The sequence below is a fragment of the Danio rerio genome, chromosome 3, assembly GCF_052040795.2.
Source record: "Danio rerio strain M-AB ecotype USA chromosome 3, GRCz13ab, whole genome shotgun sequence".
Lineage (NCBI taxonomy): Eukaryota > Metazoa > Chordata > Actinopteri > Cypriniformes > Danionidae > Danio > Danio rerio.
The window spans coordinates 10712378-10736860 of record NC_141023.1 but is presented as its reverse complement, the minus strand read 5'-3'; the positions used below and the strand labels follow the sequence as shown (position 1 = coordinate 10736860).

The window sequence follows — 24483 nt, the reverse complement described above, 5'->3', positions numbered from 1 at the left end:
GCTGCGCTCTGAATGTGAAAGCATGAGACCAGCAGCAGATTCCGGCAGGCAGCGGGACTGTAATCTGACACCGCGGGGGAGGGGCTCCACCCTCTAGCTTTTTACAGGGGGTGGGCGGGACGTAGAGGGCTCCTGCTGCCTGATTGGACAGGCGATCGCTGACTCGTTTAAATCCCCCTGTAGTGGCAACAGAAGCACGTTCTTCTCTCCGGCTTTCTTGCAGTTCTGCTCTCCGCCGCTGCTCTAAGTGCTCAGCCATTGCAAAATGGCCTTTCCTCCTCAGCCACTTGAGTTTGCAGTTTGAGTGGCATTTTATATGTAGAACATTTAATTTATTGAATTTATTTTAAATTAAATTAATTAATTTTATTTATTAGAGAGCACATTTTCCAGAAACATTTATAAATGCAGTATTTGAGATGTATTGTGAGGATTTTTGGGTATTTTGTGTTATTTTATTAAGGTTATTGCTTTTGTTTTATTGCTTTGTTGTTTTTAAGTCTAATCTAAAGCCACAGCTTCTATGAGATTTTTTTGGTGTAATTTGATAACATTAATTCAGCTTTATTTTTTAGATTCGTGCTGCATTATCAAAATTAAATTAAAAAGAAATAAAATAAACTAGACAATATATTTAGTTCATTTATTAACTTTCCTTTGGCTCAGTTCCTTTATTCATCTGCATTCGCCACAGCCAAATGAACCACCAACTTATCCAGCATATTTTTTACACATTGGATGCCCTTTCAGCTGCAACCCAGTACTGGGAAATCACTTCACTTAAAGTATGCATGTATGCTGGAAACCCGTAGCCGCTGACATCCACAGTATTTTTTCATCCCAGTGACTGGTTTCCAACATTATTCAAAATATCTTCTTTTGTTTTCAATGTAAAAAGAAACGGATAAAGGTCACCACTTTAGGGTGAGAAACTGTTTATTCATTTGTTTTCCTTCAGCTTGGTCCCTTTATTTATCAAGGGCCGCCACAGCAGAATGAACCGCCAACTTATCCAGCATATGATTTACACGATGGATGCCCTTCCAGCTGCAACTCAGTACTGGGAAACACCCATACACACTCATTCACATTCATACAGTACGGCCAATATAGCTTATTCAGTTCACCTATAGCGCATGTCTTTAGACTGTGGGGGAAACCAGAGCACCCAGGGGAAACTCAAGCGAACAAAAGGGAGAACATGCAAACTCCACACAGAAACACCAACTGACCCAGCCGAGACTCGAACCAGCCTTCTTGCTGTGAGGCGACAGTGCTAACCACTGATCCACCGTGCCGCCTATGTTAAATTTTTAACAATTTTCATTAATGCACAGATAAAAGGAGCTAACAAAGCCTTCATTTTCTGTGTATGATCACAGGTTTGTATCTGTGCATATCATGCTTTAGGACTGCATGTGACAATATACGATTAGTGACAATTATGCTTATGCTTCCCCTTAGAGGGCTGACTTCAGTAGACTTAAAATTTTATTAATCTTTCAAAAATTAACCAAAAGTGAACAATCTTTAACAATCAAAAATCAACGATAATCTCCTTAATGAATGATTACAGTTACCTTTAAAGAAACGGCTTGTAGATTTATTTTATGTATTGATTGTTGGTGTTTTATTGTGATAGACCTTTTTATTATTAAAAAAAGGCGTTATTTCTAAAATGTTTGTACATTTTTATCTGTTATTGTCATGAAATAGTCAATGAAGCTGACCTGGCAATATACCTTGAACATACTTTTGTTTTAATTAAACAGCAAAAAGCTTAAAATAATATTAAATGTAGATGTGCTTTGACTTTTTGAAAAAAAAAAATATTAATCTTGCAACCAAAACATTGCATTAAAATAAGAATTTGCAAATTGAAACTGTCGGACAATTGTTTTAGTTGTATTATTTTATGTACCCTAAAATCCACATTAACCAGAATCGTTGGCCTTTTTTTCTTTCGTATTGTGATGCAGTTCCTAGAAAAATTTGTATTAAATGAGAATGCGAGCTGATCGGATGTAGTAAAGTAGGCATTTTTTCCAGAATAATTTGAGTTATTACAAGCTAATAGGCAACATTTTTGTTTGTTGTCAAATCTGACAGGAGGAGGGGTGCGGTCAAGTATGTTAGCCCTGCCCACAACTTTAGACAGACCTAATCTGAGGCTGCGTCCGAATTTGCTTGCTTCTATTCTATATTGCATGCTCAAATTCATACAATTTGAAAATTGGTATGTAAGAAGTATTCGGATTACCTACTTCTGGCGAGATTCTGAAGTGCACATTCCATGTACGCTACGCTATCCCATGATGTCCCACGACAGAATTCATGAATGGGAGTGAAGCGATGCAACTCATGCGGGTAGGTCATGTGATCATGACAAAATGGTGGATGTAGTACGTGCGAGTTTCATTCTTTCTGTACAGAGCGCACTCTTCTGACGGCCGAGTAGTTTGTTTAAATTTAAATGCCGTAATACTGAGTAGTAGGCAATTTTGGGCGCAGCCTGAGAATCTACCTGAAAACAAACAAGTGCATTTTCAGATTTCAATTAAAGTTCATGAGGGCAAACAGTTTTTTTTTTCTTAATGACATGCACAGTTGAATTGTTCACCACAAAACTAGCAATGCGAGTCAACAAAATATGGTTAGTTTTGATTTCCTGTGTATTTTAAGGCAGTGTTTCTCAACCACTTTTCTGGAGGACCACCAGCACTGCATGCCTCCATTGTCTGTCACACTCATTACAGGCGTTTCTGTCTCTGCTAATGAGCTGATGATCTGAATCAGGTGCGTCTATTTAAGGAGACATAGAAAATGTGCAGAGTTGGTGGTCCTCCTGGAACGTGGTTGAGAAACACTGCTTTTTAAAGAGTAAAAATTTATTTTATGTGTTTTTCTTTAAAAATTTAAGGGATTTTAAAGAAGCAGCAGTGGCTTTATATTTTAATTTAAATCATGGATATCTGAATTGACCGAAGGTCTTCTGTGTGTGATTTGCAGCGATGCTGAGCTCCCCGAATCCTGGCATGCAGTCTCCGCTGGGGCAGGTGGGCACGAGTCAGCCTGCGGCGCCCGCCATCAGCAGCGGCACACACATCGACCCCAGCTCCATGCAGAGGGCGTACGCAGCGCTGGGCCTCCCGTACGGGAATCAGCCCGCCGCACAGACACAGGTCGCAGGACAGCAGCCCACGCAGACGCAGCAGATGCGCTCCATGGCCGCATTAGGTATCAACACATGGAAATGTCAAATTGTTATTAGTGGTTGGCTGAAAAGCAGAATTTTTTTTTAATCCATTTTCATTATTAACCTTGAAAGCTGCTGCCATTCTATAACCTCCATCTTTCATGCTGTCGAGCTATACAAATTACTTTATTAGGGCTGCATCTGACATTTTGATTTTTTTTTTTTCTGCGATAAACACTCAATGGCCACTTTATTAGGTACACCTTACTAGTACCGGGTTGGACCCAATTTTGCCTTCAGAACTGCTTTAATACTTCGTGGCATAGATATAACAAGGTACTGGAAATGTTCCTCCGAAATTTTGGTCCGTATGGACATGATAGCATCACACAGTTGCAGCAGATTTGTCAGCTGCACATCCATGATCCAAATCTCCCGTTTCACCGCATCCCTAAGGTGCTCTATTGGATTGAGATCTGGTGACTGTGGAGGTCATTTGAGTATCAACAAGACATTTGCAACCACAGAACTGCCACTCACTGAATATTTTCTCTTTTTCGGACCATTCTCTGTAAACCCTAAAGATGGTTGTGCGTGATGATCCCAGTAGATCAGCAGTTTCTGAAATACTCAGACTGTCTGGCACCAATAACCATGCCCAGTTCAAAGTCAGTTAAATCACCTTTCTTCCCCATTCTGATGCTCGGTTTGATTAGCAGCAGATTGTCTTGACCATGTCTATATGGTAATGCATTGAGCTGCTGCCATGTGATCAGCTGATTAGAAATTTGCGTAAACGAGCAGTTGGACAGGTGTACCTAATAAAGTGGCCAGTGAATTAAACGGCTCTATTTGGAAAGATTTCATTAATTTAGATAGATTTGGATGATCAAGTCTTATTCTGTGTGGAGCGTTTATATAAATTATAATACATTACAAGCCTATATAAATACAACAGCAAAGATAAAAAATAAACAGTCCTTTATGGTTTTCTGGAGAGTCAACCGTATTTATGTACAGAAAATGAACAGTCAATCATGAAATAACATGGTCATCATTGTATAAATTATTTTAAGATAATACAATTTAATCTTTAATAAATACTCTGATTCTGCGATGTGACTATTGTGGATACACTTATTGCGATATACAATTGATATATTGTGCAGCCCTGATTTATATATAGTCTTGCATAAATATAATTACTAAATGCATTTTGTCAAAAACAGTTGAAAGCAAAATTATTCTGCCTCCTGTGAAATTTTGTATTTTAAAAATTTTTTCCAAGTTATGTTTCCTGTAATATTTTTTCTTCTGGAGAAAGTCTTTTTTTTTTTTAGTTTGTCTGGAATTAAACCAGTTTTAAAAATAATTAAAAACTATTTTTAAGGTCATTATTGTAAACCCCCTTGCAAAATAATTTATTCTCCCGATTGGCTATGAAGCTGATCAATGTTGTCCAATAACTTGTATAATTACACTTATTTGCCTAAACTTGTTAACCCCTAGTTTAGTCTTTAAAAAAATACTAGTATCCTGTAAAATATATTATATACTTTATATATTGTATACTGCTTTTTGGTTGAGACCGGCTGAAATTTTCAAGAGCAATTCACTCCATTTGCTTTCAATCGATTCTCTTGATCATTAAACGTAATTCACTAACTTTGAATTGCAATTAAATTGCAGTTTAACCATGTATATAATAACTTATATTTGATTAGCTTTAACTAAATCTGATTATAATGTAATATTAATTTTGTAAAGCTGCTTTGAAATCATAATTATTGCAAAAAGCGCTATACAAAAAAAACTTGAATGGAATTTAATTAAATTCACAAAAGCACATCAACATTCAGATAAAATAAAAATCAAACAATATTCAAATTTGTCATAAATCAAAAATCTATCACGAAGTTCCATTTTTCACATCTTATGAACATCTTTATGATGTTCACATTCAAATTGAAGAACAAAATAAAACACTAAGAGTAGTTTAAACCAGGGGTGCCCAAACTCGGTCCTGGAGGGCCGGTGTCCTACAAAGTTTAGTTCCAACCCCAATCAGACACACCTGGGCTGGCTTATCAAGCTCTTTCTAGGCTTTCTGGAAATATCAGTGCAAGTGAGTTGAGGCAAGTTGGAGATAAAGTCTGCAGGACACCGGCCCTCCAAGACTGAGGCCCCGTTTACACTAGTGCGTTTTAGTTTGAAAACGCATAAGTTTTGCTATGGTTACACTATCCGTCCACACTATGCTGGAGTTTTCGAGCGCCGAAAACGGAGCGTTTTAGAAAAGCTGGAGAGGCAGTTTTCATTCTGAAATGCTGCTGCTCCGTCTCAGTATGGATGGGGAAAACGGAGACATCTGAAAACGGAGGTGTGGCTGCTGAGATTCGCTACCTGATTGGGGCTTTTGTGTCATTGCGTATCCTTCCCTTATTCGTCAAGCCCCTATCACATGACTATAACACATGGCTTTAAAGCTACCGGAAGACAGCAGACCAGCCTTCACTGTAAACAACAACAATGACACAGAAATGGGAGCGTTGTTTGCACTATTGTCTGTTTTAGGCACCATTGTGCAGTTATTCATATGTTACATTTAGTAACAACTAGACCTCGTCGTCTGTCCACAAAACTACCTCTCTTGCTTTCTTTGCCATTGCGTTCATTGTTAACCGGTGTTTGTTGACTAACAATAACCAAATGCCGAGTGAGACACATGCTTCCTGTTTATACTAGAGCGCGCATGCCCAGGGTGCGTGAATGGTCACATTTTTGGTGGTGTAGTGTGGACGGAGATATGTTCAGAAACGCTAGGTGAAACGCTAGTGTAGACGCGGATCGTTTTTGATCTAAAACACCATTTTAAAACTAAAACGCACTAGTGTAAACTGGGCTTGAGTTTGGGCACTTCTGGTTTAAATGAAATAAAATGCACTTTTTAAAAAAATGACTACAACACCGGTCATCATGGCAAAGATATCAGTTATTAGAAATTAATTGTTAAAACTATTATGTTTAGAAATGTGCTGAAAGAAAATCTCTTTATTAATTGACACTTAAGATTTTTTTTAAGGACCTGACTTTAACAAGAGGTGTAATAACTTTGCCTTCAACTGTGTATTTCAGTCATATAGAGAAGTACATGGGAATTAGTTTAGCATCATTTTTAGAGCAGTTTATGAAATATTTTCAGTGTTTTGGACAAAATAGAATGGATGACTTGAATGAAGTGCATCATTGTCTGTGCATGATCTGACTGAATCTGTGGTCAGTATGCGTTGGGTCTTCATGCTGCCCCCCATGTGGCTTATTCATGTGTAACACCTGTCTGGTTTCTCACCACATCTTCAGGCTCTAACCAGATGAACATCGGTGGTAACGGTATGGCCGATCAGACGAACCTCCACACTGATTCCTCTCTCCCCTCATCACTCAGCAGCAAGTGAGTCTTTTTCATCATTCACCCCCTTTCACCTTTAACCTGTCACACTGCAGAAACATGCGTCTGAGTCGGTGTGTTGTGATTTTACAGCAGTCAGTCCCTACAGGATTTTGCAAAAAAATTATAATAATAAAGTCTGATTTATTTGTGACTAAATTGATTTTGTGTTGAGTTTTTGCGACATTTGTTGCAAATTTTGTGGCATTTATTTTGTTTTGATGTAAGGGTATACTTATTTTTTGACCTCGAGAATCATTGATTTCTGTAATTTGTATAAAGGAAATGCAGCGAGAGACTAGACTTTACCCCTTAAGCTGCTGTATAATATTTGAAAATGAAACCAACTGTGTGAAAATATACCATCAATGTTAGGGCTGTTTGAACACATTGCAGGATATAATGCAGAGAAGGCATGCTTACAATATGTGTGTGAGAGAATCTAAATGCACGGAATTATATATATTATATATATATATATATATATATATATATATATATATATTATATATATATATATATATATATATATATATATATATATATATATATATATATATATATATATATATATATATATCTTACCCCTGATTGGCATTGTGTATATAAAGTACATTGTATGTGTTTGGAAAAAAATAATATCACTAATGATGTGGGGTTTCCAAATTTACCCAAACCTACTTAAGCATTTTTGGAGGCATTTGGAATTAGAAAATTGCCGGTAATTTTCCGGAAAGGTCTGTATGTGTGAAAGGGGCTTTAGTCACTCACTGTATTTTTTTTACCTGCTTTCTTTTGCTTGCACTTATTTTTGTTAATATGGTATAATTTTTTTTTTTTTTTACAATAACATTGATTTAATATGAGATTAACTCCCCATTTATGTGTAGTTTACTGGTGATCTGGGACCTTTAGCCAGGACAGATGATGCATATTTTAGATATACATGACAATTATCATTTTTAAATGTCAATTATTTTTTTAAAGAAAAGATTTGTTGAATTAAAAGTGCATGTACACAGCTATATTTTGCTTGTTTTGACCCATTATTTAAAATTTGTGGCTAAGAAATATTAATTCATTTATTTTCGGTGTGGTCAGAGTTAAATTTGGTAAATCCTTAATTTTGAGCCCTAAAAAGTCATGTGAAATAAAAAAAAATATTTGCAATGCGACAATGAGACCTCAACTCATATGCTCATACACAACACACACAAAAAGTGAAATGGAGGCATGTGGATATAACACAAAATCTAAATCAAGACATTTTAGCATGTCAAATTTATGCAAATAAAATGTATTTTCCAACAACAAATGTGTGGCTAGTGAAAATGGCGAGTGGCTAGTAATCAACAGCGGCTGGTGATCAAAAAATGTCAAGCATGGTTTATATTCTAATGTTATTATCCCGCACCCACAGCCAGATGATGCCCGACGGGTCGAATATGGGTGGCGCAGGGAACCTGCCCACTGCTGCGCCGCTGTCGATGCCCGGCATGAAGAAACCCTGGCACGAGCACGTCACTCAGGACCTGAGGAATCACCTAGTGCACAAGCTGTGAGTTCAACAGATCAAACATCAATATTGTGTTTTGTCATATGCTGCTTTTTTTACACAGTGTGTTCTCCTAATGCTCCTACAGAGTTCAAGCCATATTCCCGACTCCTGACCCTGCAGCACTGAAAGACAGACGCATGGAGAATTTGGTTGCTTATGCACGGAAAGTGGAGGGAGACATGTATGAGTCTGCCAACAGCAGGGTAAGACACACAAACATTCCTGCTACATTCAGACTCTCACAGGGTCCCCGCGGGTCCTGTAAAAGTTTTGAAATGTCTAGAAATGTCTAATTTTCCATAAGGAGGTCTTCAATTTCATGTGGGATCTTAAATTTCATATCCAACTCGTCATTTTTATTTTTTTTCTACTGCAATTTGACCAGCGCAACATTTGGGGACAGCATTTTGCGAAATAGCATGGGCAAATGTTTGTTTGACAAGTGATTGGAGGACGAAAAGTATCGGGGTGCCTGAAGAAAACAGCCAGTAATCATGAAGGGAGGTGTGCTTTATGTAAAAAGACGATACAACTGGGGACAAGGGGCCACAAAGCGCTCGATTCACACATGAAAGCAGAGAAGCACAACAAGTATGTGTCGTCGCAGGCAAGTAGTTTGCCCATAAGTATGTTCTCATCGAGCACTTCGACCTCTCAGCCTTCCTCAAGGCTGTCCACTTCAAGCAATGCCTTCAGCAGCTTTGCGAATGTAGCTACACTTAAGGCCGAAATACTGTGGGTATTTCAAACCATAAGCCGCCGCCACCACTCGTACACCTCAAATGAGGACATCCATCTAGTTTTTCAAGCAATGTTCCCTGACTAAAGTACGTTTACATGTGGAAGGGACGAAACAGCATATTTAGCACGATTTGATGTTGCCCCATACTTAAAGAAGGAACTAATTTCACGGGCAAACAAGGATGCTTTCATCATAATGTTCGATGAGTCCATGAACGCAGCAACGAAAACTAAACAGTTGGACTTGCACGTCAGGCATTGGTCAACTGACGAAACCAGCACCGTTGTAAGGTCAATCAGCACTTGGTATAAAAGTTTTCGTGTCCCTTTGATCTGTCTTGAGCGTGGCTCCGGGGTGGCACAATTTTCCTGTTTTTTATTTTTATTTTTTTTAGGTAAAGTCTTAAATTTTCATTTAAGAGGACTTAAAAAGGTCTTAAAAGTTTCCTGTTAAAAAATGTGCAGATACCCTGTCTTACACAGCAACACACCTCAAGCTTTCTGCACGTTTTTAGACGTGATATGTGAACGGCCATGTAAAGGGTTATAATAATCTATTTAAATTTGCCCATTTGAATTATGGTTGCCTGTTTGTCTTTTTCCAGTTCCAAAATTGCGAGAGTTTTTTTTTTTTTTACCCATTTTTTGCTGTTATGCTTCAAAATCCATTGCATGTAAAGGGATAAACTATTTATTTTACACCTTAATTTGTACATTTGTATATACAAATGCTATTAAACCAGGCTGAAATTATGTTTAAGCATTATTTGAATGAATATTTTAAAAGGTGCTTATCCAAAGATTTACACAGTATTGAGTCTTTCTGAAGTGATCTGCTAGCTTGTTTACACAAAACTCTGCTACGTCTGACGAGAGGACGGCCAATTGTGTGCATGTCAGTCGAAACATTCCCTTTGACAAATAATCCACATTTGTGTATATTTCTAAGCTTTTTGATTGGTTTTATTCACCATGTTTGGTAAAGATGTGAACTACACTGGTCTCACGGTTCGGTTACGATTATCATGCATGGATTCGGTTTAATTTGATAACTCTGTGCATTGGGCGATGCTTTCCATACAGTTTTAGATTTTACTTCACAGCACAGCAATTCTATTAAAATGTTTAAATATATTTAAAAACTATTTGTAATTAGGGATGCAACGTAACGCTTTAATCCATCACGGTTAATTAATCGTAAAGGCCTTTCAACGCCGTGTTTCTACACGTGAGAAACTACAGCAACTAAACAAAGTTATGCTAACTGTGTGCTATTTTGCACAATCAGACTAATAACAACACACACTGGACTGACTATGACATTATTTTCAATGGAGGGACGTGCACACTACGCAACGTGCTCACGCTTTTGCGGCGCACTAGTTGAGATTGGGGCTTTTGTGATCGCGGGAACTGCAAACGACTGAAGTTTGAGGTAGAAGCAATGAAAAGTGCTTTTATTAATAATAAAAAAATAATAATAATTCACATTATTGGCCTGTATGTTAAAATAGAACAGTGCAACTTCCGACTAATTTCGACAGATCAGGTTAGATATGGACTTTAAAAAATAATTTTTAAAGCGTTTAAAGTGGCATTTATCTCAGTCCAACTTAAATACGAAAGTTTGTGTAATTTTGCTGTACTGCTAAAAAACAACAACATCTATCCTGCTGTGACATTTAGATGAGCCTTTTCTTTCAATAACAAAATAAATGCTTTACATATTGACCACTGTGGAAAAGCTTGACATCTGATCGTGGCATCATGCAATTCAGCACTCAAACAAAATCTCCTTCTTGTGTTCAGGATGAGTATTATCACTTTCTGGCTGAGAAGATCTATAAGATCCAGAAGGAGCTGGAGGAGAAGAGAAAGTCCAGGCTGTCGAAGCCGCAGATGGGCGCTCAGGGTCCTCAGCAGCCTGGCCTTCCTCAGCCTAACCCTATGGGGCCTGCACAAGCCATCCGGCCACCAAGTTAGTAGCCGTTCAGTATTTATTGCTGACTGTTGTTTCTAAATAGATGTAGCTGCTCAAAATATGCCTCATTTCCTCAGATGGACCTGTCTCCATGTCCAATGTGCCAAATCAGTTGATGGCCCGGATGCAGGTTCCTCAAGGTATGTGTGTGTTTTCTTGTTGTACACTGATTCATAATGAAGTTTTAGGTTTACATGGTAAAATTTGGGATTGGTACGATTTTTGAAAGACGTCCCTTATGATATTGATGAAAACAAAGTAATATTGAGTATTATTAGAGTTAAAAGTGTCTTTTTGAATTCATTCTGTTGATGAAATACTGAATTTTCAGCATCATTACTACATTATTCACCATCACATGATCCTGCAGAAATCATCAATTATATATTTTTGTTATTATTATCAAAGTAAAAAAGTTATTATCTATTATCAAATATTATTATAAGTTATTATCTATTATCAAAATAAAAATGTTATTATCTGATGACAACATTGCCTTTACAGATGCTTTAGAGACCATTTGTAAAATATTCTTGCCAATAGTATTTATTTATCCCTCTAAAAAAGCTATTGACTGCAAAACATTGCTTACTTTATATGTGTTCTTAACCACTTTTGTTGTTGTAGACTAAATTGGAAATGTAGCACACATTTCTGGTCATTTGCGCACACTTCATCTTTCTAATAATCTCTGGAAGGGCAGAGTTTTTACATTGTTTTACATTGAAAACGTTTAGTTTATGTATTAAAGTTTGAGTCTGGTAAGATTTAAAAGTCCCTTTTGATAAAAATAATGTAATATTGAGCATTAATATATTTAAAGATGTTTATTTTGTTGATGAAATGCAGAGTTTTCACTGTCACACGATCCTGCAGAAATCATCAATTATTTGATTTGATGCTCCAGAATATTTTTTCTTTATTATATTATATTGTTATATTATATTATATTATACTATGATATATTATACTATACTATACTATACTATGATAAATTTTATTATACTATATTATATTATAAATATATTATATTATACTATATATTATTTTATTATAATATATTATATTATAGTATGATATATTATACTATACTATGATGTATTATATTATATTATAAATATATTATATTACATTATATTATACTATGATATGATATATTTTATTATACTATATTATATAATATTTTATTATAAATATATTATATTACACTATATTATAATATATAGTATTATATTACATTATACTATATTATATTTATACTATATTATGTTATACTATATAATATTTTATTATATTATATTATGATATATTATACTATATTATATTGTATTATATTATATTATACTATATTTTATTGTATTATATTATATTTAAAATTGAAATATATGGTAACAACATTGCTTTTACAGATACTTTTGGTCAATTTAAAAACATTCCTGCTAAATAGTAGCTATTTTTCACCCTAAAAGACCTATTGACTGCAAAACATTGCTTATATTTTTCAACATGTCTGTAATTTCTTGACTTTATTTTTTTTTTTACCACATTTTGTTGATGTAGATGTTCATTCTGCAATATTTTGCTCATATTATGGCATTAAAACATCAATAAATAGTCAGCATTGTTGCATTTGTTTGTATTTAAGTAAACATTAAAAACAAAATTGCCCTCTATTACAAATCTAACACATATTTCTGGTCATTTGCACACACTTTCCTACAATCAGTGTTGTTTTTATTTATATATATTTTTTGTACAATGAATGATAAAGAAACAGTTCTGATTGTACATTATATATTGAGTATTTACTATAAGTGTTACCATCAATATAACCAATGTTGCTGATATGGCATTTAAACATAAATAAATAAATAGTCGGCATTTTTGGGATTTTCCTCGCATTAAAGGGAACATTAAAAACAAAATTGCCCTTTATTACAAATACAACACATATTTCCTGTCATTTGCACATACCATGTTATCTGTGTATTTTTTGTACAACGAATGATTAAGAAACTGTTATGATTGTAAATTAAACATTGAGTATTTAAAATTAAAATTTTTGCACTCGCCTCAGGTGGTTTTAGGGAGATTCATTTGCAGAATAAACCCTTTCGCAGAGGAAGCCACATGACTCTGTTATGCTTGCTTTGTTTACAGTTGGTTGCTAGGCTACCAATACTACAGCGAGCCACTCTAACAACTTGATAGAAACAAAAAAATGAAGTTATTTAAGTTTAACTGAAAAAAAAAAATCTGTTTATTTAATTTGCATCAACTCTTATTGAAATATGATGTTGTTATTGAAGTTATTAGTATGTTATATGTTTTTATCTATATTAATCTTGCCATGAAATAGCCATATATTGCTGATGTGTAAATAAATAAACAAACAAACAAATATATTGAGTATTTACTAAAGTGTTGCCATCAGTATAGCCAATGCTGCTGATTTGGCATTAAAGCATGAATGAATAAATAAATTAATGAATAAAATAAATAGTTCACATTGTTGGGATTTTGTTCGTATTAAAGTGAACATTAAAACAAAATTGCCCTTTATTACAAATACAACACATTTCGGGTCATTTGCACACGTCTAATACTCTCTGGACTTTTAGAAATTTAGCTTAAGTTGAACACAAATGTTGGTCGTCCTTAATGTAACGGTTACTGCAATACAGAAAGTAGGTTGTGGTTGCAGTTTCATGTTGACTCGGGAAGAATGAAAGCGGTCAGGCTGGTCCTACCGGAAACGCAGGAATCGCTCAAAAGCTTTAATCTCCAATTGAACATTAAAGCTCGTTGCCTTTTTAACGTGTTTTTTCCATCATGTTCGGCAGGGATGGGCCAGTTCAACCCCGTGACCATGCAGAATGTGCAGATGTCCCAGTCGCAGGTGGGAGCTCCTCGGGCTGCATCACCTATGACCCACAACCCTCAGATGGGCATGGGGAACGTTCCACCGGTGAGCTTTTCTCCGCAGTCAGATAAAACTAGTCAACATCTGAAACAAATCCAGAAAACTACCGATTTCCACAGATCTCAGTGTTATGTATTTTTCTTTTTCTTTTTTTATAACCTGTTTTAACACATTTTAATCTGTTTTTAATCATTTCTATTCCTTGTTTTTTTATTTTATTTATGAAGCTAAGAAAAATGTTCATTTTAGTAGAAAATTAACATATGACACTTTTTTTTGCATTTGAACTCTTGTATTTTATGTTTGGTTTATTCTTGTTTACACATTGGTTGCACTTTGAGTATGAAATGTGCTATATAAATAACCTTGCCTGGTATTTATTTGGTACAATTAAGTCAACGTGAGGGAAAACTGATTTTGCATTGATGTTGGAAAACTATATTCATTTTTTAACAAAAGCACAGCAACAAAAACAAACTTGGCTTTCTTTTTTTACAATAACATAATTTTTTAAGTGACCTGTTGTGAACAAATTTTCATAACTGGTTATTCACACTTTATTAAAGTCATCTGCTTGCATTATTTATTTAAACTTACATTATAAATAATCATTTAATAGTTTTGGTGGGAAAGTGCATTACCCATGATTTTTAAGTCTCTGTTAATCAGAGAATCATGACAAGCAAATTTTGCTGTTTCAGTTATAATTGTAAATTATATATAAAATATTTATTACACATGTTGCCATCAATATAGCCTATACTGCTGATATGGCATTAGAACATACACAAATAAAAAAATGAAAAAACATAATATAAACAAAAGTATAACATAATCATACATAAATTAATTAATAAATAACTATATATATATATATATATATATATATATATATATATATATATATATATATATATATTACATAAACATAAATAATAAATAAATAAATTGATATAACATAGTATAAACATAAAAATGTAACATGAACAAATAAATTTATTAATTAATAAATAATCAATAAATACATATAACATATTATAAACATAAAAATAAAAAAATTAATGAATAATTAAATAAATGCATAGAAAATAGACTTAGCGTAACATAATATAAACATAAAAGTATAATATAATCATAAATAAATAAATACATAAAATATGAATATATAAATAGATTTAACATAATATAAAAAATAACATAAACCTAAATAATTAAATAAATAAATAACGAATAAATAAATGGATATAACATAATATAAACATAAAAATATAACATAAACAAATAAATAAATAATGGATAAACAAATATAACATATTATAAAAAACAATATTACATAAACATAAACAAATAAATGAATAAATGTAACGATATAAATAAAAATATGATAGATAGATAGATAGATAGATAGATAGATAGATAGATAGATAGATAGATAGATAGATAGATAGATAGATAGATAGATAGATAGATAGATAGATAGATAGATAGATAGATAGATAGATAGATTCATTCATTCATTCATTCATTCATTCATTCATTCTTGGACTCAATTACAGCTTCTTTGTTTTTTTTTTTGCAGATGGTTATGTCTCCTTCCAGAATGCCGCAAGCTCAAGCCATGATGGGAGGACATGCTAATAACATGGTGGGCCAGACACCCAACCAGAACCAGTTCATGAACCAGACACCGTTCCCAGCCTCGGCCGGGGGCATGAATGTGAATGTAAACCTGGCCCAGCAGTCAGGACAGACTGTCCAACAGGTAAGGAGTCACAAACTTCGGGCTTTCTTTTGGCGTAGTGCTACCAGTGTGTCAAAACATTTTAGTGCTGATAACACTGTGCAGTAGTGCCCATTTACTTTTTTTATTTTAATTTTTTTTTTATATATATTTTCCCCATTCATTTTGTACATAGGGGCAGATTTGTGTGTGTTCAGCATCAGTTAAGACAATGTTAGCACCTGTTTGCTTTAATTGTGGGAAAACTAAATAATTTTGAGCTGTTAGCTTATTTCAGCTTCCGGGTTTAAAATGATTTTTGGGGCGGGATCAAAATCGGCGCAAAACTGCAAGTGCAAAGATGAAGCATCAGTTTCTCATTATTCATAGCGGAGTTTTCTTATCTTATGAGAAGAGCCGGCTTCTTAATTATTCATGACTGCGCATGTAAAGTCTGCGGGATGGAATTTTCAGGTAACTGTTTGCCACATCTAGCACGAGAGCTTCTGTTTAATCCTTCATATCCACTTGTTAAGTGGTGACGTGTTTGTGACGTATGTAATACTGTTTCCGGGTCCAAGCCGCCATTCAATTGAGTGGAGAAATCATTCGTTTATGATCACTTTTTATTCCTATCACACATTAAAGTTACTTTTACATAAAGTCATAGTGTACACAACAATCTCTGGGCTTGCTACATAACAAATACCAACATTTTAACAATTTATAAAAAAATAATCACTTTCTGGCCATTGGATATTAGGCATGGACATATATACTGCGATCGTGACTTTCGAAAGTATTAAATCGCTTTGTAAACGTTTATCATTACCATTTCATGAATCTCCCCATACAGTTGAATAGAGCGCTTGGACCCGGAAGCCGCTCCGCCGACGTCACACTTAACAAGCGGAAAATTGCCAGATGCTGTCCGCTGGGCAAGTGGCAGCTATATGTCAAATTTAACACCACGTACACCATGGCAAACGGGCTTGCACTGAGTAAATTAATATCGCTACTCATGAAAAGACCGGTATTGCTATTAACATGACGTATGCAATATCAGTTCCCACCCGTGAGAACAGCATAGTTAGCTGTTCTCAGACACTAGCAGACACTAGTTCACTTTATTTTAATGATAAAATGGGATTTATTTGAAGAGTAAATAGTACAGTAAGCTATAATACCTAATCAAGTTTTTACCTATTTTCTATCACAGTTACAATTCTGCTTGCCAGAATGGCCAATAATTATTTGCTAGAAATGGCAACAGCCATGGGAAAGGAGAAAAGTTTTTGTAAAACTTTGGGAAAAACTCTGAGGGATAAGTTTGTTAAAACAAAAAAGAGGCCCCCAAAAACATCTTCAATGATAATGATTATCTTTTTATTCGTCTGATTTTACTTTCTGTTTTTTTGGACCGACCCCTGTCATTTAAAAAAATATATCTCAATGGTGAATGTGTCAAGTATAAAAGCCTTAATCTGTTTCGTCAGGGGTGCATTTAACCTGACTTTACTACTGTTCAATTTAAATAACTTTATTTTACCCCTAATTTTGTGCTTTTACATTTTCTCTCGCGTGTTTTTGATATTGCGATATAGGTCTTAAATTTAATACTTAATGATCTTTAAAAGGTCTTAAATTTGACATTATGATATCTGCAGAGACGCTGCTTTAATAATCAGTTCTTCTATGGGTAAAATGAATGGGATTTGTCCTTCCTCTTCTAAATGTATCCGCAGTAGTTTGGCTGTATCTGAGTGGCTCTGCGCTCCGTCTCTCCCCCTCTAGCAGCAGCAGCAGAACGCTAACCTGACCCTGAACGCTGTGGGCTCTCTGGGCCCGCCGTCCGCCCTGTGCTCCACCCCTCCTCCGCCCTCCGCCTCCACCCCGTCAGCCGCTGCCAGCCTGCAGTCACTCCAGACCCAGCCCTCCACGCCAGCCTCCGTCGGGGGCCACGTCACGCCCACCCACATCCCCAGCGGCCTGCCCCGTCCTCCCTCTGTCCTGGGCTCCTCCCCTGCCCCGTCCCAGCCGCACACACCCTTGCAGTCCCAGCCTGAGCCCCCCATGCAGATGCAGCAGCCCACCTCTGTGCAAGCGCAGCAGCCAAGCACTCCGGTGAGGATCGCCAGCAGAAACAGCTTTGAGGTTGTTATGCGATGATGCTTTTTAACTTATCTGCTGTGTGTTTGTGTGTGTGTGTGTGTGTGTGTTAGCTCTCTCAGATGGCTCCCAGTGTTGATAATAGAGTCCCCACGCCTGCTTCTGTGGCTGAGACACACTCCCAGCAGGCCTTGCCTGACTATCCTGCTGCCGAGCCCAAAATCGAGCATCAAGAAGACGAGCAGGAAGTGGAGTCTGGGAAAAAACGGCCCGATATTAAGATGGAGGTGTGTGTGACGGGGCTGAAGTGAAATTTACAGTCAGCCTACAAATGGTTTAGGAGTTCCTGACCTTATTTTGAATGCATTATATCAGTGTTTCTCAACCACGTTCCTTGAGGACCACAAGCACTGCATGTTTTGGATGTCTCCCTTGTCTGTCTGTGAATCAGGTGTGTTTGGTTAAGGAGACTGGAAAATGTGCAGAGCTGGTGCTCCTCTAGGAACATGGTTGAGAAACACTGTATTTGCAATGTATGTATTTAGTTTATGATTTTATTATGGTTACTTTTTCCAAATGTTATTATTTATAATTGAATTATTATTTTTTAAACATAATTTTTATTAATAGAACTAATTAAGAAACCATATTAGACCTCTTTAAAATATAATTATTTCATTACTTTTTTGTTTATTAGGAATTTATTATGATTACTTATTCCAAATTGTATTATTTCTAATAGGTTTATTATTTTTATTTATAATTATTATAGTAAATAACAAGAAATCTTATTCGAAAGTATTACATTACCTCTTTAAAATGAATTTATTAGATTTTTTTGTTTTGTTTATTATGATTATTTATTCCAAATTGTTTCTAATGGAGTTATTATTTTTTTATTTGTTAAATTATAATTAATATAACTTGATACTTAAACACTAATTTGAAAGTGTTACATTACCCCTTTGAAATATATTTGTTTTATTTTGTTTTTGTTTGTGATAATTATTTTATTGAGATTTCTTATTCTAAATGTCATTATTTCTAATTGAATTATTATTTTTTTATTCATAATTATATTCAATATTAATATAACAAAATAATAAGAAACTTAGGTTGATAGTATTACAGTACCCCTTTAAAATGTTTATTTTATTTTTGTTTATTATGATTTTTTTAAGATTACTTATTCCAAATTGAATTATTTCTAATTAAATTATAATTTTTATTCATAATTATTATTATTACTATAACTAAATAATAAGAAACCTTATTTAAAAACATGACATTACCCCATTAAAATGTAATGATTTTATGCTATTTTTGTTTAGGATTATGATTTTAATATGATTGATTATTCCAAATTGTATTATTTCAAATGGATTTTAATTTTTTAGTCATAATTATTATTAATATGACTACATAATAAGAAACCTTATTTAACAGTATTGCTGTACCCCTTTAAAATGTATTTATTTTATTTCATTTTTGTTTATTATGATTTTTTATGATTACTTTGATACCAAATTGTTATCATTTCTAATTGAATTGTTATTTTGAATTAATTAATAATAATATAAATAAGAAAGCTTATTTGAAAATGTCACATTGGCTCTTTAAAATGTAATTATTTTATGCTATTTTAGTTTGATTGTTTTTATTATGATTTTTCAAAATTTGTGTTATGTCTAATTAAATTATTATTTTTATTGATATTATTCATATAACTAACTTCATAATTGTTTTAAAAATGTTTTATTGCAGAAAATAGCAAAAATAAAAAATGTATCAACCAATTAACACAACTCAACAAAGAATGAATGACTTCATATGAACAAGATAATTAATGTAAAAAATCAGCTTTCACAATCAAAAATTGCTTATCCTTTTTTATCTATATATATTTGTTTTCTGTATCATCTCTTATTAAAATATGTCGTTGTTTTTGTCATATAATGTTTTTATGTATATTGATCTTGCCATGAAATAGCCATAAGTTTGGTAATTAATAAGCAAATAATCCAAAAACGGCAATATAAAAAATATATATATTTCAAACAGTAAGTATAAATGATAGTTTATTGTTGTTACTGCATTTTGATTTAAAAAGCCTCCTATTCTCACCAAGGCTGCATTTCTTTGAAGTAAAAGAAATTATCAAGCCTAAATACCATACTATGTTTGAATGATACTTTAGGTTGTCTATTATATATATATATATATATATATATATATATATATATATATATATATATATATATATATATATATATATATATATATATATATATATATATATATATTTTTTTTTTTTATTCATTTATTTATTTTTTATTATTATTATTGGGTTTTTGTAATACTGCCTTTTTAGCTTTTTAAGAAAATTTTAGCGTACTAATGAAAATTAGTACATTAATTATAAAGGTAAAAATTAATTTAAAATTATAAAGGTATTAAAACAATGGCAAATTAATAGCAAGTGGTGTTGTCACGATACTGAAATTCGGTAACAATCTGTACTGAAGTTATATAAACGTTCATTTCCCGCTAACTTTTGAGCCTGTTCTTAAACAGCGGTGATTCATGTGCCATAGTGTTCATGTGCTCAACAGAAATGACTGTGATTGCCCGTGAACGTCATCAGTTCAGTGAACTCACCACTGTTTACTGAGTGTAACCACAGATACAGGGACACTGGAGTGTTTTAAAGATGCAAAGATAAGCTGGTCTTTTTATAAGCTGACATAAGAGCGGTCCGGTGATGAATCGACTGACCTTCACGGCTCAATGTTAGTGGGAAATGGATCTTTTTAAAATTCCAGTACTGATTGTTTTCAAATTCCAGTGACGTGACAACTCTAATAACAGGTGATACAAGTTATATGGATCAGATTTATATCAGCTTCCTTCAGAACTCCTCATCAATAATATGTAAACTTTTTTTATATATATTGTCATCATGTCGACTTGTACATGGGATATGATTTGAAAAAGTAACTTAAATGCCTTTTTTTTGTGCTAAATTTCAACTCACGGATGCTTTCAAAACCACACCAACTAACTGTGATCCTTATCATTCATTAGGATGAAGATGTCAAGCCTCCACAGGTGAAGGAGCAGCCGGAGACTGTAGAGCCCAAACAGGAACCGATGGAGACTGAGGACAAGAAACCGGAGACAAAGACTGAGCCGAAAGAAGAAGAAGTGTCCAGTACTAACAGCTCCACTCCAGCCAACCAGTCTGCTCAGTCACGAAAGAAAAGTAAAAGCTTAACCCTGAACTACATTTAACAGTATACAGTGGGGGAAATAAGTATTGAACACGTCCTGTTTTTTTTCCAGGGAATAATATTTCTAAAGGAGCTGTTGACATGGGTTTGAGCATTTGCTTGGGTGTGTTTTAGATCATTGTCTTGCTGAAATGTCCACTCTGGGTTCATCTTCATCATCCTGCTAATGTAGAGGTTGTACTGAAGCAGCTGATATTCATTAACACTGAGGAAGGGCGGAGGGATGCTGAAGAACTAAGAGATTTCAGCTGCTGTCTGGGCTTTCCATGTCTTTCTACACCTTCCTTTATTCATGTGTTCAATACATTTTCTCTGCGTCATTTCGTTTTATTATGCGTAACGTCATTTTGTTAACGAATTAATATTGTTTTCTTTGCATATATGTGGATTTCTTTGGTTGTTACAAATATCTGGTGATAATTCAAAGTCAACAGCACCTTTAGAATTATGTTTTTTAAGAAAAATGGTGACGTGTACAATACTTTTTTCCCCCACTGTATGTATAGATGACTTGATTAGCCATTTAACATCACAATTTGTTGCAGTTTTCAAACCGGAGGAGCTCAGACAAGCGCTAATGCCTACCTTGGAAGCTCTGTATCGCCAGGACCCAGAATCCTTGCCATTTCGCCAGCCAGTCGACCCAAATTTACTGGGCATCCCGGTAAATTCCACCACCTATATATCATTCAGCTAATATTTTGTGGATCTCTTTTTCAAAATAATGAAATGTATTAAATCGGTCTTGCTTTTTCAGGACTATTTTGACATTGTGAAGAACCCGATTGACCTTTCCACCATTAAGAGGAAGTTGGACACCGGGCAGTACCAGGAGCCCTGGCAGTACGTGGACGACATCTGGCTGATGTTCAACAACGCCTGGCTATACAACCGCAAAACATCGCGAGTATACAAGTACTGCTCTAAGCTGGCTGAGGTGTTTGAGCAGGAGATCGACCCGGTCATGCAGGGTCTGGGATACTGCTGTGGACGCAAGGTAAGATTCTCCATACAGGATAAAGTGGGTTAGCTTATAGCTGAAATGCTTCAAAATGAGCTCAAACACCTTGCTATCGAACTGTTTAGCGTTAAAGGGGACCTATTATGCAAACATTAATTTTCTAGGTGGTTTAAACACAGTCGTGTGGCAAAAAGTGTGTAAATATAAAAAAATATATATTATTAATTAATGAATTGTATTTTTTTTATAATCACACTCGATAAAAAAAAAGTTTGCCGAAACGCTTTGATTGACATTTGATTGTACATGTCATTAGAGGCTGAAGCCCCACCCATTATCGATGATCCCTCCCTCATTAGCATAGAACTAGTTTTGAATCAGACACTATGATGACACACGGGCATCTTTAGCTCCGCCCTCTTTTATAAAGAGCATAATCTCATTTGAATTTAAAGCAACAGTCACCAAAACAGCACAATTAGAATCAAAGCCTGAAAGGGTCAGTTTCAAAGAGTTATAAAACGTCATCTGTGCGGTATTTTTAGCTGAAAATTGACACTCTAGGGACATCGGAGACTTATTTTACATTTAAAAAGTGGCATAATGGGACTCTTAAGTTCATTAGTATTGTTTTTAAAGTAAAACTGTTCAAATGCATTTGGTAATTTGCAATAAAGATAACAATACATTGTAAATATTAGATTTGGGTGATATACCTACTGTATTTTGTGTGGCAACTAATAAGAATGATTTTTAGTACATGCTCTATTCAGTTAATATATAATTTAAATTGGCTATCTGAAAGTAATTATAATAATTTTTTAATTTACTCTTGTTTAAAACAAAACATTGGAGCATTCAAACAGTTAATTTTATAACAAATTTAAAAGAAATAAAACTTAAATAAAAATAAAACCACACTTGGCTTGATGTTCTTCATTATTACATTTTGAATAAACTGCAAAAGCATTTTGTTGTTTTTTAAATGCTTGTTTTTTTTTTAAAATAATTGAGGTAACAACATAAATATATGTAACATTTAAATGCTGATGTGCAACTCATAAAAATATGTTAGTTTGTCTTAAGCCCTGTTCAGATCACACGATTTTATTGTCTGTTCCGAAAGTCACGAATGTCAGATTTTTTTTTACATTTATTTATTAATTTTTTTTCCCTTTCTTGATAAAATCTTCACTTGTCTTGGGTAACAAATATGCCAGACTACACGTTTCTTCACAATCAATTACCCCTTGATGTCTACAACAAGCATTATTTCCCAAAGCAGTCACAAGTGTTGCTAGAACAATATTTATTATCTCAATTATTTTATTTTTTTTATCTTATGATGCTTGCAGACAACTAGGCCTTATAATTTAAGTGCAGTCATTAGAACATGGATAGGATCAAACTTATGATTCTTTTTTTAATATTAAGATATTTTCTTTGAAAACTAAATGTATGTTTTCCTGCCATGGGTTTCTTATTAAACACCCTCGCCTGAACTTGCCGCGAGTGAGACGGGAAAATGAAAGCAAATAAGCAGCAGCAAGGAAAAATCAGATGTTCAAGACAAAATCTTTTAAATAATGACATATTAAAAATTAACTAAAATATAATTCGTATATTTTTCTTGGAAAATATATCTTTTTGAAACTAATTTCGTTTGCTATGTTTTTTATCTTGATTTTAATGTATCTTTTGTTGCTCAGTTATCTATAAACAAGAATAAAGAATGACATTTAAGGTGAAGCTCTTCAAAACAAGTCCGCTATATGCACCAAAACACAAATTGTTGTGAGATTTGTGTTGCTTTGTTAAATAAAATAATAATCGAGCCTGAATAAAATGAAAGTGAAATATTCAGTTTCAGAGAAGCTTATATTAAACTGTTTTCACTATTAATGACAAATTTGAATAAGCAGGAAATGCTTTTGCAATGTATTAACAGCACTGAACATGTTCCCAGATTACCTTGAAAGAACAAATCCTGTTGGAATGATGAGAGAACTCAGAAACTCCTTGTTAGAATATAGATGTCTGCATATTTGTGCCAGTCTGTCAAATAAAATTGCTTTAACACCTTAATATTTAAGAAAATGTAGCTAAAGTTTGCACAACCAATGATTGATCTCATCCACGTATTGATGGATTTGATTTAGAAATAAAGATCAATTGAATAGAATCGACCCATGACCCACCCATAACTGAGATATTATGTGCTCTTATTGCACAGTGTCATCCACATGATGGAACTCATCATGAAGAATGAGAAAAAGTTCAGTGTGTCCGTGGAGTCTTAAAAAGTATTAAAAATTTATGAATCTATGGCCTTTAAAATGTGTTAAAGTCTTAGTCGCGTTTTTACAAGGTCTTAAGTTTTGTTCTGTTTGTTAATCATATCCTCCTAATATAAGCATCGACATTCTTGATCCACGTGTTTTGTTTGGGCCGGGGCACATTTGGTCAAGCTCCTTCGTCAGCATGATGTCACGTAATTTGAGACAAACGCAGGAAGGTGATGTGACGCTCTCCACATGTAGTGAAACTATAGAGCGA

The 24483-nt window shown here is 34.2% G+C and overlaps 1 protein-coding gene across 4 annotated transcripts in view; it reads left to right on the top strand.

Annotated features, from left to right (window-relative positions):
- Nucleotides 1-24483, top strand: part of crebbpb (CREB binding lysine acetyltransferase b) — an 85410-nt gene that overhangs the window by 52059 nt on the left and 8868 nt on the right. For 2 of the 4 annotated variants that reach the window (XM_087243104.1, NM_001365186.2), the window contains exons 6-18: nt 3010-3237; nt 6557-6647; nt 8065-8202; nt 8288-8405; nt 10753-10921; nt 11002-11064; nt 13768-13892; nt 15427-15609; nt 17362-17691; nt 17790-17963; nt 20761-20938; nt 21512-21630; nt 21724-21963. In XM_087243104.1, the coding sequence (XP_087099230.1) occupies nt 3010-3237; nt 6557-6647; nt 8065-8202; nt 8288-8405; nt 10753-10921; nt 11002-11064; nt 13768-13892; nt 15427-15609; nt 17362-17691; nt 17790-17963; nt 20761-20938; nt 21512-21630; nt 21724-21963 (2156 nt within the window). The remainder of the gene's footprint in view (nt 1-3009; nt 3238-6556; nt 6648-8064; nt 8203-8287; nt 8406-10752; nt 10922-11001; nt 11065-13767; nt 13893-15426; nt 15610-17361; nt 17692-17789; nt 17964-20760; nt 20939-21511; nt 21631-21723; nt 21964-24483) is intronic. The other 2 variants (XM_087243106.1, XM_087243105.1) reach the window with 1 other exon arrangement.